The 12,479-nt window shown below is 41.3% G+C and overlaps 2 protein-coding genes across 2 annotated transcripts; one reads left to right on the forward strand and one right to left on the reverse strand.

Moving 5' to 3' along the window:
* On the forward strand, nucleotides 1–2,582 carry LOC5517463 (adrenocorticotropic hormone receptor). Its single transcript, XM_001637432.3, has one exon. It carries the CDS (start codon nucleotides 474–476, stop codon nucleotides 1,416–1,418), a length of 945 nt encoding a protein of 314 aa, XP_001637482.1. The 5' UTR covers nucleotides 1–473; the 3' UTR covers nucleotides 1,419–2,582.
* A 992-nt stretch (nucleotides 2,583–3,574) lies between these two features.
* On the reverse strand, nucleotides 3,575–12,468 carry LOC5517400 (probable methyltransferase TARBP1). Its single transcript, XM_001637352.3, has 6 exons — nucleotides 11,819–12,468; nucleotides 10,895–11,281; nucleotides 10,685–10,751; nucleotides 7,423–9,946; nucleotides 6,051–6,996; nucleotides 3,575–5,587 (listed from the first exon to the last, which is right to left on the reverse strand). Exons 1-6 carry the CDS (start codon nucleotides 12,416–12,418, stop codon nucleotides 5,234–5,236), a joined length of 4,878 nt encoding a protein of 1,625 aa, XP_001637402.3. The 5' UTR covers nucleotides 12,419–12,468; the 3' UTR covers nucleotides 3,575–5,233.
* Nucleotides 12,469–12,479: the final 11 nt, after the last annotated feature.

The raw sequence follows: 12,479 nt of genomic DNA on the forward strand, positions 1-12,479 counted from the left end.
TAGCACAATTGTTTCCTCCAGTCGATATTGGCAATTTAATCATAATAATCCTCTCGATGCTGTAAGAGCTCTGAGGTGAAATTTAGATCTGTAAATGGAGTAAAAGAGTCATTGGAGATCCGGCATCCAATCAACCAACCAGAATACAGTTTGCTTTACATACGGTCGCCCCCGACCTAATATAGTCGGCGACAAGGGAAGGTGTTTTTCAAAAGAGTATTGCACCTCCGTACTGTCGCAATCAGGCGAATTTCTCGCTTCGTTCACTGGCAGTGATCTCTGATGATTTACAAGGACTTCTGTCACCGCTGTGTTTAAGCCAGGGACAGTATTTATCAGCAGACTATTAAGCGTGGCTGTATGTCTTTGTTGTGACTTACAGAAGTAGGGTTTAACCCAGCACGCGTGAGTTCACAGTGCAGGAATTACAGACGGAACGCGAAGGTGACTGTCACAAAGCGCGCGTAAACAAAATGCATTTTCCATTCAACGGAAGTGGAGATTTCACAGAGAATACCACAGTTTACAACAGTACAAACGGTTATGGTGGAATTCCAGGTATCACACTCGCGGAGGAGATCATTCTTATAATTCTGAACACGTTTAGCGCAGTAATTGGAGTTTTGGGAAACTTGGCTGTGCTTTTTGTCGTCGTCAAGTTTCGATTCCTTGGTCGACAGCGTGCGGAGTTGTTCGTATGCAGCCTCGCATGCTCGGACCTGATCGTGTGTGTGCTGGCACAACCGATGTATGTCCTACACCTCGCCAAGATCCTGCCCTCGGCTCTAAGCGCGGTCAGAAGCGTCCTCACCTGGATTGCGACCCTTGCATCAGTGAGCAGTTTACTCGCAATCTCCATCGACCGGTTTTTTGCTCTGTACTATTTGCATCAGTACCGTGCGTGGATTACCCCCGTCGCCGCTGGCATCGCGGTTGGAATCCCTTGGATGTTTTCCATCTCGATTGGTGTCGCCACCGGTTTCTCTCGGGGAGCTCGCTTTTTTTCTCAGTACTATGTGATCATTGTTCTTTTGGTTGTCGGGGTTGTCTATGTTGGGATTTTTTTCATTGTCCGAGCGCAGTACCTTAGGATTCGACAGGTGTCTTCGTTCCTCTCGAGCCGAAAGCCACAGAGGATTTTCGGACGGGAAAAGATGATAGCGAAGTTGATAGCAGTGGTGATTGGGGTATTTTACGCATGTTATGCGCCCTTGATAATTCTTCCATTCATGACGCAGATTCAGCTAAGCCCTTTTGCATGGAGAGTGTTTCCGTGGGCAAACACGCTAGCGCTTTGCAACAGTTGCATTAACCCGTATATTTATTACTGGGGAAACTGGAAGTTCAGAAGCGCAATTAAGAAGATTAACATTCCCGGGAGGTTGCTGAACAGACTGAAAAAAGTTGGACAATGTTGAGGTTGAAATCGCATGGCAGGCGATCTGGACAGGAAGAAGTAAGAATGAGATTGAAAAAAGAACAGATTATCTCATCTCACGAGGCACTTTGGCAAAGGAGAGAAGGGAAAAATGACAGACTACCGAAGTAAACACCCGGTATTTCCGAAAAACGTTATCATAAAAAAGAAGAGTACACATTAGAAAATAGAGAGGAGCACAGAATGTTCGCGCACATTTGAGGATAAAAAAAAGACGAATTCTTGAAATGGTTGCCGCGCTTGAAAGAAAACGCAGTTCTTCAATTCAAGATTATTTTGGATGAACAAATTAACCTCGTTATATGTAAAGAGAACCAGACCGGTGGCATACAACACAAGGACTCTTCGTAATATCTCAACATCAGGTGCTTTTTAATACACGATAGAAAATCTGTCGCTCAGCACAAGAATATATTTGTCAAGAACCCGACAGTAAGGTTCTATTTAGGTAAATAAGTGTCAGTTAGCCCTGAAACTAAACCTCAAGATTTTATGGCCGGAAACAGCTCAGAAAAGACGGCGAAAAAAAATAATATAGACCAATTATTATGTAGTTTAGCTATAAAAAAACTCAAATTTAAGGTGCAAATTTCCGTTTATTCGCATTTCGTTTTATAGCAATCGATTGCTAAAAGCCTAAATGAAATTTTTTACTTAATGACTATGACCTTTAGTTAGATACAAAATTTGACGAAATTAATTTAGTCCGATCTGCCTAAAATGCAATACTTTGACATATAATATTTAAGTGTCAAGAGCATGGTTTCCATTACTTTTCTAGAGTACTTGACGTGGAAAGTCTCACGCTAAATTTACATATTGCACGTGAAAAATGCGCTAATTTCGAGAAAAAAAAGTCGTTTTTTGTTACGTGAAATTTTGAATAATCAGACAGCAAAGAAACACTTGCGTAAGTAGAAATAGGGTTTAAAATTTAGAAAAACTGCTAATCCTTACTTATAACAAATTATGATGTCCATGATTTTAGCGATTTGTCGGGTAAAACATAAAAACAACACACTAATAATTAAGAACTATAAAGATGAGGAGGCGGGCGGCAACCAGAATGAAAAAAATATAGGATTCATTTAATCAACAACGGGGGATAATATAATCAGAACAATAAAGATGGAAACAAAACCCTGAATGGCTTTGTAGTTGAAATTAATGGGTTGAGACATACTAATGGGGCGGGGGGGGGGGGGGGGGGGGGGTAATTAACGCAATAACGCACAAAATGTTTGAAAATACCACAAAACCGCAGAAAAAAGTCGGAAATATCTTATACCGCACAGAAGGACGAGGTTTTGAAGAGTAGGCGCGACACCCCGGCATTTCCCAGGTTTCCCGCTTGATCCTCCCGTACCAAGGGCAAATCCCGGGCACCGCAAGACTAATTAACCCCTTTTTTAGCGAAATACCGCCGTTTAAAAAGCAAAATTTCGCATCTCGAAGTGTTTTGAAATACCTCATCACCGCGTGTTTTTGCTCTTTAACCGCAATCTCGTACAAAGAAAGGGCCATGACCGCAATACCACAAACCCCAACGTCCCCCCACCCATACTGAGAAAACGTCAAACAAAAAGTGTTTTGCCCAACCAATACCAACCTCCCTCAAGGAAACAATAAAAACAGTCTCTGCTGGTCATAAAATATTTGACATGGATATTAAATCTGAGTTTAAATAAGGTTTTGTTTTATAATTTCCCACAGTGGTAGATTATGAGTCAAAGGTGTTTAAATTTCCTAAGTGGTAAAAAACCAATAATAAAAAAACCCTTAAATAATTCAGATGAATGTTCACCACACTGCGGTTAAATAAAATATTTAAAGAATGGTCATATTTCTTGCCGTCAGAGAGGTTTTAATATTCTTATGCCCAAGGCAAAACAAAAGTCATTAGGCAAACGCGGATGTGGATACTCGTCGTTATTCAATTAAAGAAAATGAATTTTCTCTAGCGGCAGCGCGCAATTTGTTTTTGGTTGCTATACAAATTTTCCATAAAAGTCATATAAAGCCATTCCTTTTCTTATTGTAAAACAAGTCCTTGTGTACTGACAAACTTTAATACTACTTTATAATGAACAACCGTAAATATCAATATATTACGACAGCAGAGGTAAAAACGCCGGCGACGGAGAAAAAAAAACAATTTAATATATAAAGAGTTATACGTGAAATGCACTATGCACTATTGTTAGTAAGCAGTGTCACAGAGGGTGGTCCCTGCCAGAGGGTATATTGCATCTCTCTTCGGAAACACTTCATACCAAGTTTAAAGCCTAGCAAATATAGTTTGTTTGCTAAGGAAGAAACAAGTTCATGTTATCGATAATTTATAGAATTGAGTGCTCAGCACGAGAGTATTTTTGGTCACTTTCTGGTTACAGAAGTCGGGCACCCCCTCCCCTCTCGGTAACACCTGATTGGTGCTTTTTGTAAGCGCGCAAAAACAATTTTGACAAAAAGAACTCGATGTTTTGCACCAGTCATAGTAGCAAACAGTGAAAGTATGGTTGAGCAGCGTTTTCAAGGAACAATTCGTATCAAAGGGTAGAAGGTAGACATGATCTTACAGGCCCGTAGCTAGGATTTTCTAGGGTGGGGGGGGGGGGGTGTGGTAGGGGCGAGTATATATGCAAAAAGCGAAGGCTTTTTATCCTTCCTTCCTTCCTTTCATAAGAAAAGAAAGTGTTTTCTAAAGCCAAGGTGTTAAGTACCCTCTAGCCAACTGTTAAACTAGGGGCTTGTTTTATTTTGCTTTAAATCCCGTCTATCAGTCTTTTTCCTTTGAAATTTCCTTTTTCTTACATACTGACCAATTCTTCGATATTGCGGGTTTTTGTAACTCAGAGTATTTCTTTTTGCCGCCGACGCACGTGAATGTTACTTGCCGGTATTTAGATACACCGGCTGAAGCGCTTGCTTTGAAATCTATTAAAACGGTAAAAACTATATGGTACAATAGAGCTCACATTATGCCACCCCGCAAAGTGGCTGCCGCTAGCAATATATATAAATCAAGAGCGAATGCGACAATATCGAAACAAACTTTGCGTAAGAGAGCACTTTATAATGATGATTGCGGAAGAAGTTTATTTTAAAGTGAGGGGATATTTTAATGGTTGGATGAAAGAAAGTTTCTTCGCGATAAAGGTTTTTGAAACAATCGAGGAGCATAAATATTCAACCTTAGCAACATTTGATAGTTGTAGGGTGAATATGTATTGGGCCATAATTCAATATTCATTTCTGCACTTGATTGAACTGACAAAATCTCACCTTTTCAAAAAAAAAAAACCAGGTTACCCAATACTTTTCAATACAGTTCAATTAATAAAAAAATACAATGGGCTAAGGCCAGTCAAAGATGAGTACATGTGTTTATAAAATATTTAAAAACTTAAAAACATAAAATAAATAAAAAATAATACGAAATTTATTTATCGATCGAGAACATTTTTTGGGTAACTTGATAAAGCTTGATTAATTGCCAATATAAATGTATGTTGCTTTTAGTGGAATACGCTTGGGGATTACTACCGACCGAGGCTTTATGCTTGAATCACGCACAACATAAACTTTAAAACGACAGAACTAGAACCGTTTTTTCTGGTTGGTCTCTAGTAATCCCAGTTAGCATATCGGGAAACGTGTTCCGACATTAATAATAAAGTAGCTCTCTTATAGTAATATGCAAATTTGAATGGTAAAAAAAACACATTAATTGTGAGCGATGTTTTGCTGCACAGGAAGTTTTCTGAAGCTTCCGTCTCTACTCTAGACACTAAATTACATTTCAATAGCTGCCTCTCTCTTTGAGAGTATGCACTGTTTCGTGTATTCCCATATTAGGAGTGCTCCACTCACGTGCACGTTGAGAGACCGGATGACTCCGACCTGAGGTATCTCTACGCATGCGTCAAGTTGCTGGATCAATTCAACTGGGATGCCTTCTTTTTCGTTGCCCAACAACAGGAGAGTCTTGTGCGGAAAGGTGAAATCTGTCAGGCGCTTGCTATTGGCTGTTTGTTCTACGCCAATCAGGGAGTAGCCATCGTGGCGCATGGCATCTAAATAATTGTTGAGCTCCGCTGGCCGCACTTGCTCGATGTCGACCCATTTGCTGGAACTGACACTTAATCCCTGAAGGAACAAAGGGTTGGTAAAGTGGTTCTGCTAACCGTCATTTTATCATCCTAGAAACAACAGGGCCAGCAAAAAAAAACATATGCAATTGCTAGCATTGATAACGATTGAATTTCGTAAAAAAAAAGTCAAAGATAAAACTTTAGAAATATATATATTTTGTAGTTTTATCAGCAAATGCAAAAGGAAAATAAAGGAGGGGTTGCAAAAGGAAAATATAGAAAACACACACACACAAAAAGCATTTACGGTATCTAAATAAAAAAAATTCCATTGCCACGACTACCATAACCAACATTCCTTACACCGTCACTCTAAAAAACAACAGCAACACTAACCATAACAACATCACCATCAAAGCAACAAAAGCAAAAACAACGAAGCTTGAAGTACAACCAAAGTAGCAAAACAAACAACAGCAGCAAAAACTACTATTCAAGCAGCAACAACAACAGCAGACCTTGAAGTATGGATCATTCATGACTTCGTTGCTGCCTAGCACCAGTCTTTTCGCGCCAAAGATCTCGCAGGTTCTGCATAAGCCTCCTAGATTAGGAGCTTTGTTAATCAAAGAAGCAACCACGACCAGCTCCCCCCCTGTCGAGGACCGGATCGCGATCATTCTCTGCTGCTGCATCTCCGCCATCATCAAATCTTCCGGTGGGACTAGCTTCCATGCTATGATCTTCTTCTGTACATCACCAGTAAAATCGTGCGTAGCTTGCACGTCTTCTGCGACAATGACCTTCCTGGGCTGAGTGCGGACCGGCGCGACGTCTCCAGCAATGCGTCGACGCACGATCTCACTGACTCTTGCGTCTCTAGGATAACTCTCAATCGCTAGATTTGCCAGAGCTTGATTCGGGTTGAACAGCGGTATTCCGTGGCAATGCCCTCGTTTCCATGTGCGCATGCCTACCGAAGATTCCTTGAAGAGGGTCGGAGCGACCCACTCTTCGTCTGTAATGTCGGAGAGGCGTGGCAGTATGTGATAGATCGTCTCGATTGAGAAATCCTTGAAGGGGTGGAAATCAAAGAAGAAGTAGTTCTCTAAGACGCGTTTCTTCTCCACAGGGTTATCATTGTTATCAGCCATAAACTCTAAACAAGACTTGAGGAAGGGGTTTTCTGTCAGCGCTTTATCAAGACCTTCAGCCTTGCAGTGTTCCCATATTCTTTGCACCGCAACGTGGGCGGTGGCACGCACTGTCCTATGGTTGAGGGTCACCCACGGGAATATCGCACTTATCGCACGCTCCATGAATTGCACGCGGTTACTTGTTTGGTCATCCGTTTGATGGATTGCCAGTAGGGTCGTGATAGTAATAAGGGATGCCATCCGTCCCAACCTTTTCGAAGGGTCGTATTTCATCTCGTTCCACATATATGGATGCAACTCTGAGTACCTGTGATCGAGAGAGGGCAGGATATTAGTGCATGCAGAAAGCTGACCAATAAAAACAAACTTCTAGACTTCGAGAACTTAGTTTTAAATTTTTCTACAGATCCTTGAGGATATAAGTTCGAGATATGAGTCTATCACTGTACTGCTTTATTATATCGGGCAAAATACACCACAATCATAATCAGCTAATTTCTAAGGCAGGATTGCAACGACTAGACGAATGGCCATGTAGGCGGGAGACTAAAGAAAGGAAAATGTTGTGGTTGGAAACCCTAACCATAACACTATTACATTTATTAACTACTTAATACATTGATACACTTAACCATTTTTAAAAAGGCTTGAAAAACAAAAATCTGAGAAACAATTCTTAATTATCCCCTCAAAAAATATTTTTCAGAGAAATCAATTTTACATAACGACTTACCTAGACAAAACAATCAGGACCGTCCACTCGTGGTAATTCTTGATTGACGTTTGATTCTCACTCAGCATGGAGGTCAGAGTCATCTCCAGTAACTCCCTGGCAAACTCCAGCTCGGAGCCCTCCCCCCTAAGGATTATGGAGATAAGAACAAGGACGGACTGCCAAACTCTGTGCTTGAGTCGATGATAGGGAGAGCTTTGGTAGGACCTCGGTTTTTTACTGATTGTCTCAACATCAAATGCAAGAAGCAGCTTGGTGAAGTCTTTTAAGAGGAGGAACTGTTGTTGGTTACTTGGGTCTAGAGATAGAAGGGTGTTGATCATCGTTACGCGGACTTGTGTATCATCTCTCCACTCCTCGCGCTTGAAGGAACCCAGAGACGTCTCCTCACCGAGGCTGCAGAGATAAGCGTCAACCTCTCCTTCAATAAGCTTTGACTTCTGTAGCGCAGGGCCAAACAGGCATGCATCTAATACAACGTCAGAGAAGACACGGAGACTGGCAACACGGGTGCTTGGCTCGTAACTTCCCCAAACACTGCTGAGCTGGTGAATGACTTTACTCATGATACCAACACGTATACTGCCATGTTTGAGAAGATCTTTCCAGTAACCTTTGATCTTAGTTGTCAGTGGATGATCTTCCGGAAGGTTCATCAGATGGCCGCTGAAGAGGATAGGAACTCCTTCGTCAAGGTTTTCCCAATAGAACTCGGTCTCTTTGGCTTCTTTCAGCGTCTTGTAGGCGACATCTAGAATAACGACACAGAGGTCAATGTCTTTGTGGACTACCATGGGTATGAGTAGCCCTAAGCACTTCAGTATAATAGGGTAGTCGAAGGCATAGGTAAGGTCGAGCCCATCGCGCGCTGCTTCGAGAATGCGCGCCAGGGAGCTAGCTAACGTCACATTATTTTGTTTCTCTTCAGTTGGAGCGATCGTTCTTGACGCGTTTGCCAAATAGTAGGACACAGTGGACCATAGAGCAACGATGTACTTGGAAACCATGTTGCTCCACATAAAGTTGTTTGCCTCGCTATGCTCATAACCCAAGCCAGAAGGTTGAACATCGGGTTTGGTGAAACTCACGTTCAGTTTGAATGATGGAATCGCTTCCATGAGTAACTTCTTGAGCGTAGTTGGGACGGTGGGGGAATTTGATATTTCGCAAGCCCATGAGATGATGAGCATAGCTTGATGCAAAGTCTTCCATTCAACTATTGTATGGTGGTCCAGGCTCTGCAGCCTTTGAATGGTTTCAATACTTCGCAGCGAAACATTCTCCACGAATTTGTCGAATTCACAGCAGCATCCCCTCAACTGCGCATTCTCAGAGATGAAACCATGAAGCTCTTGACACAGTTGCAAATACGCTTTTCCACCCAAGTAACTATCACTGCTGGCCTCTGTCATCTTCCTTGCTGAAAGATTTAAAACGTCTTGAAGTGAAACCCTCACGGAAGACGAGACTATACCACATGTTGCTTCAGGCAACAGGGGCTCATTAGCAGCCGTACCGTTTTCTGCATTCTCCGTTTCGTTTAAAATGCGAAGTATATGGCTCAGTAGCTCAACCGCGTGGTAACCTTTAGCCTCTGGTGCATAGACGTGAGTGTTTGTCTGAGAAATTGCTTTCATAAGCAAACCCAGAACCTCCTGTAATGGCGATGCTATCACTGACATGTTGGTTGACTCTGCATGGCAAGCATCAGATGCTGCAACTACCATATGCATGAGACCATCATCCCTAGAGACATCACCTAGAGGAGATTCGAGTAGGCTCTTAACAGTTGAAACAGCATACTCACTAATGCTGAGACAAGATTGGCTTTGAGACCTATGAATGGAAGTGAATTTGATGCAGGATTCCTTTCTTGGTGAACTGTTCCAAAGCCACTTGCCTAGTTCTAACCACAGATAACTTCCCCGTCCAAGAAATTCCTCCAGCCGTGTACAGGAGAGGAGGCTGTGAACGTCTTTCCACTCCACCTGGTTCTGGTCATAAAGCCTTGTCACTGCCTTCAGGAGAAATCCTTCTATTGCAACCCTTAAGTGAAAAGCGTGAGCCCTGAGATTTGAAAGCACATTTTGAACTGTCTGTAAAGCTTCTTTATTCCAAGCAGGGAAAGGGGAGATATTTGCTAAAGCTTCAGACACAAATACCATCGGTACAGCAATGAACTGCTGGCTGTCAATCGCTTTTATAAGTCTGCAAAGAAACTCAGGACACTTTACATCTGGTAATTGGTTTACACATTGCTGGTAAAAAGCTTTAAGAGCCTTTCCAATGATGGGACCCTCTCCTTTTTGACAGTTTTCCTCTGTTCCATACAAAAGATACTCATTCAACATAGACTGAAGCTTTCCCATGATAAATGGCCAATTAATCTTGTCTAACAGAGGGCACACAGACAGGTCAATGGTTAAGACTTCAAGGACTGCCCACTTGCGGATGAATTTATTGTCATGCTGTGATGCCTGGATGAAAATAGTCACAAGCCAGGAGACCGCAAGTGCCTGAGAACCTGAAAGAAATCAAGCAAACCATATGATTCTTCAGACATTTTACTGCAACCAGCAGTATAACTGCAAACAGTGGAGATATTCAAACAAAGTATGAACAAGTCAGAAAGCAATAAACATTCCCAGGCATATTTTTTGGGTGTTCACAGATTCACAGGTTTCTCACTCATTTTATATGTACACATTCAGATTGGCTTAAAACTGGTTAAAGCTATTCTTACAGGCTTATCTGAATTAATTCTTCACAAAAGAAACATATATACACTTAATAATTAAGAGATAAAATATTCATTGCTTGCCATAGTGTTTTGAAAACCAGTATTTCTGTTTGGGAGAATTCAAAAGCAGATCAGTGGATCAGAGGAGTGCTTCACGTCTACTCAAGAATTTCGCCAACACTAAGATTTTCAAAACGCTATAAATATGTTTGATTTCTTTTATAAAATTTACATTAGGCGAAAGCTTAAAAGATAACTAGCATCACTCCAATGCATGCCAGACTGTCCAACAATTTTTAAAAATCGGCTTCAAATTCTAAACAAAATTTAATTCAATATTTTGTGGTTCTTCTTTTTGTTTGGAGTTTTCTTATTTAACTTGGACATGTCTCTCCTCCAAAGAATGGTATTTTTAATGAATCATTTGGAATTCACAGGGCTGTTGACTGATAATGCATTAACTCCCCTTACATGATTTTATGCTGCATTTTTTGTTATCAGATAAATAAGAACTAAAAATACCTGTATTTTTCTGAGTGGCTGCTATAATTTTAGACACCCTGGGAAGCACAGGTCTAACCACATGTGCCTGCAATAAACAGCAGTAAAATTGAAGAACTATTATTAATGACAGACAGACAGATGGGAAAACAGACAGATATACAGACAGATGGGAAAACAGACAGCCATACAGACAGACGGTTAGACAGACAGAAGGATGAACAGACAGACCTGGCTTTCTTCTATTGTTTCCATGAGTAGAACAAACTCCTGCCACAAGGACAGCAATCTATCCCTGTCCTTGGGGCTCCAATAGAACAACACTTCTCCCTCCGAATCCCTCACCGTGAGTACCATCTCATTCTTATCAACATGATCCAGAGCCAGTTTTAGAAGATACATGGACCTTTTATGTGAGAGAGGTTCCTTGGATCGCACTCCATGCTGGATAAGCCTCCAGAATTCTGGCTCAGATACCAGTGATGTTGTCTGGCTGGATGAGTTAAAGAAGAAATTCGCCAGTCCACAGATGATTGTGTAGGAGTTGTACCAAGGAGTCATATCATTGTATGTGGTTGACTGTAGGTCTGACTTGCCTTTGACAAGTGCCCATATGGCCTAAAATAAAATAAAAAACACTGCTTGGTTAATCAAGCCCCATCGAACTTTATCAAATATATAAAGAGCATAGAAAAAAATTGGTGGGGAAGAAAGGGTGGTTTGGAAAAAAAAATGATACAATAAAAAAGGGTATAAAATATATAGTGATTGTGAGAAATAAAAACTCTGATACTTTGCCTATGAAGGGTGTTGCTCATGTATGTGATGGTTCATGGAAAACCAAACTAAGGAGTTCGCCCCTTTGCTGAAAAAAAAAATAGAAATGGAAACTTGTGCACAAGCTCAAAATAGTATGCTTATGAAATGATTTTCACATGTCTGTCTCATTCACTCTTTGCCATTCTTACTTCTTGCTTAGGCTGCTGTTTTAAAAACTTTGTGCTATTACTGTATGTATGCATAGTATAAGAAATGACCCACTTTTTGGCCGCCAAGGGGAGACGGGTGCGCACACACCCTGTGTACATGCCTGTGAACTATAGGAAATGTCAGAAAAAGTGCTCTCCCCATATCCACAGTCCAGGGGTAACATACCTTAATTCTTTTTTGACCAAGTTTGGTGCTACATGAGAGAAGGTCTTGTAGAATTGTCCCAGTAATCTTTGCACAAAGCATGTCACTTGAATGCCGCAATGTGGAAAGGAGACTCTCAAACAAGCATTCCTCAAATGTTGGCCCTAACATGGTGACACCGTCATGTCCAGATTCCTGCTTTAACAGATAATTCACGAGGTCCAAGGTCACTTCCACAGGGAGCCCGTCACCAGAATGAACATCCCCGTTGTACATTTCAAGTGATTCCACGCACAGATCTACAACTTTCTGAAGTAAATTCTTCGGGTTAAAAGCGCAGCATAACGCAGTTATCTCGTAAACTAAGTGCAGTTTTTGTCGATAGTTGAGAGAGTTCGCAACTCGGCTGTGAATGACGGGAAGACAAAGTTCGTTGTTTACACGACTCACGACTTCATCGCACAAATCGCCCTTTTTCCGTTGGATTTCAAGCACCGATTTCAATGTTGTGTAGAACTCAACATCTCGGTTTTCTTCTACGGTTGATAGAAGAGTGTTTAGCAAATCCTGAAGTTGGGACGAAGGGGAATAAGTCAGGATATGTTTCAACGAAGCGGCCATTTTTAAAACACACGTGTGCACCAAAACTACAGACTAGTACTTGATGGTTACCGGTTTAAAC

Source organism: Nematostella vectensis, chromosome 1, assembly GCF_932526225.1.
Source record: "Nematostella vectensis chromosome 1, jaNemVect1.1, whole genome shotgun sequence".
In the NCBI taxonomy this organism is placed as follows: domain Eukaryota; kingdom Metazoa; phylum Cnidaria; class Anthozoa; order Actiniaria; family Edwardsiidae; genus Nematostella; species Nematostella vectensis.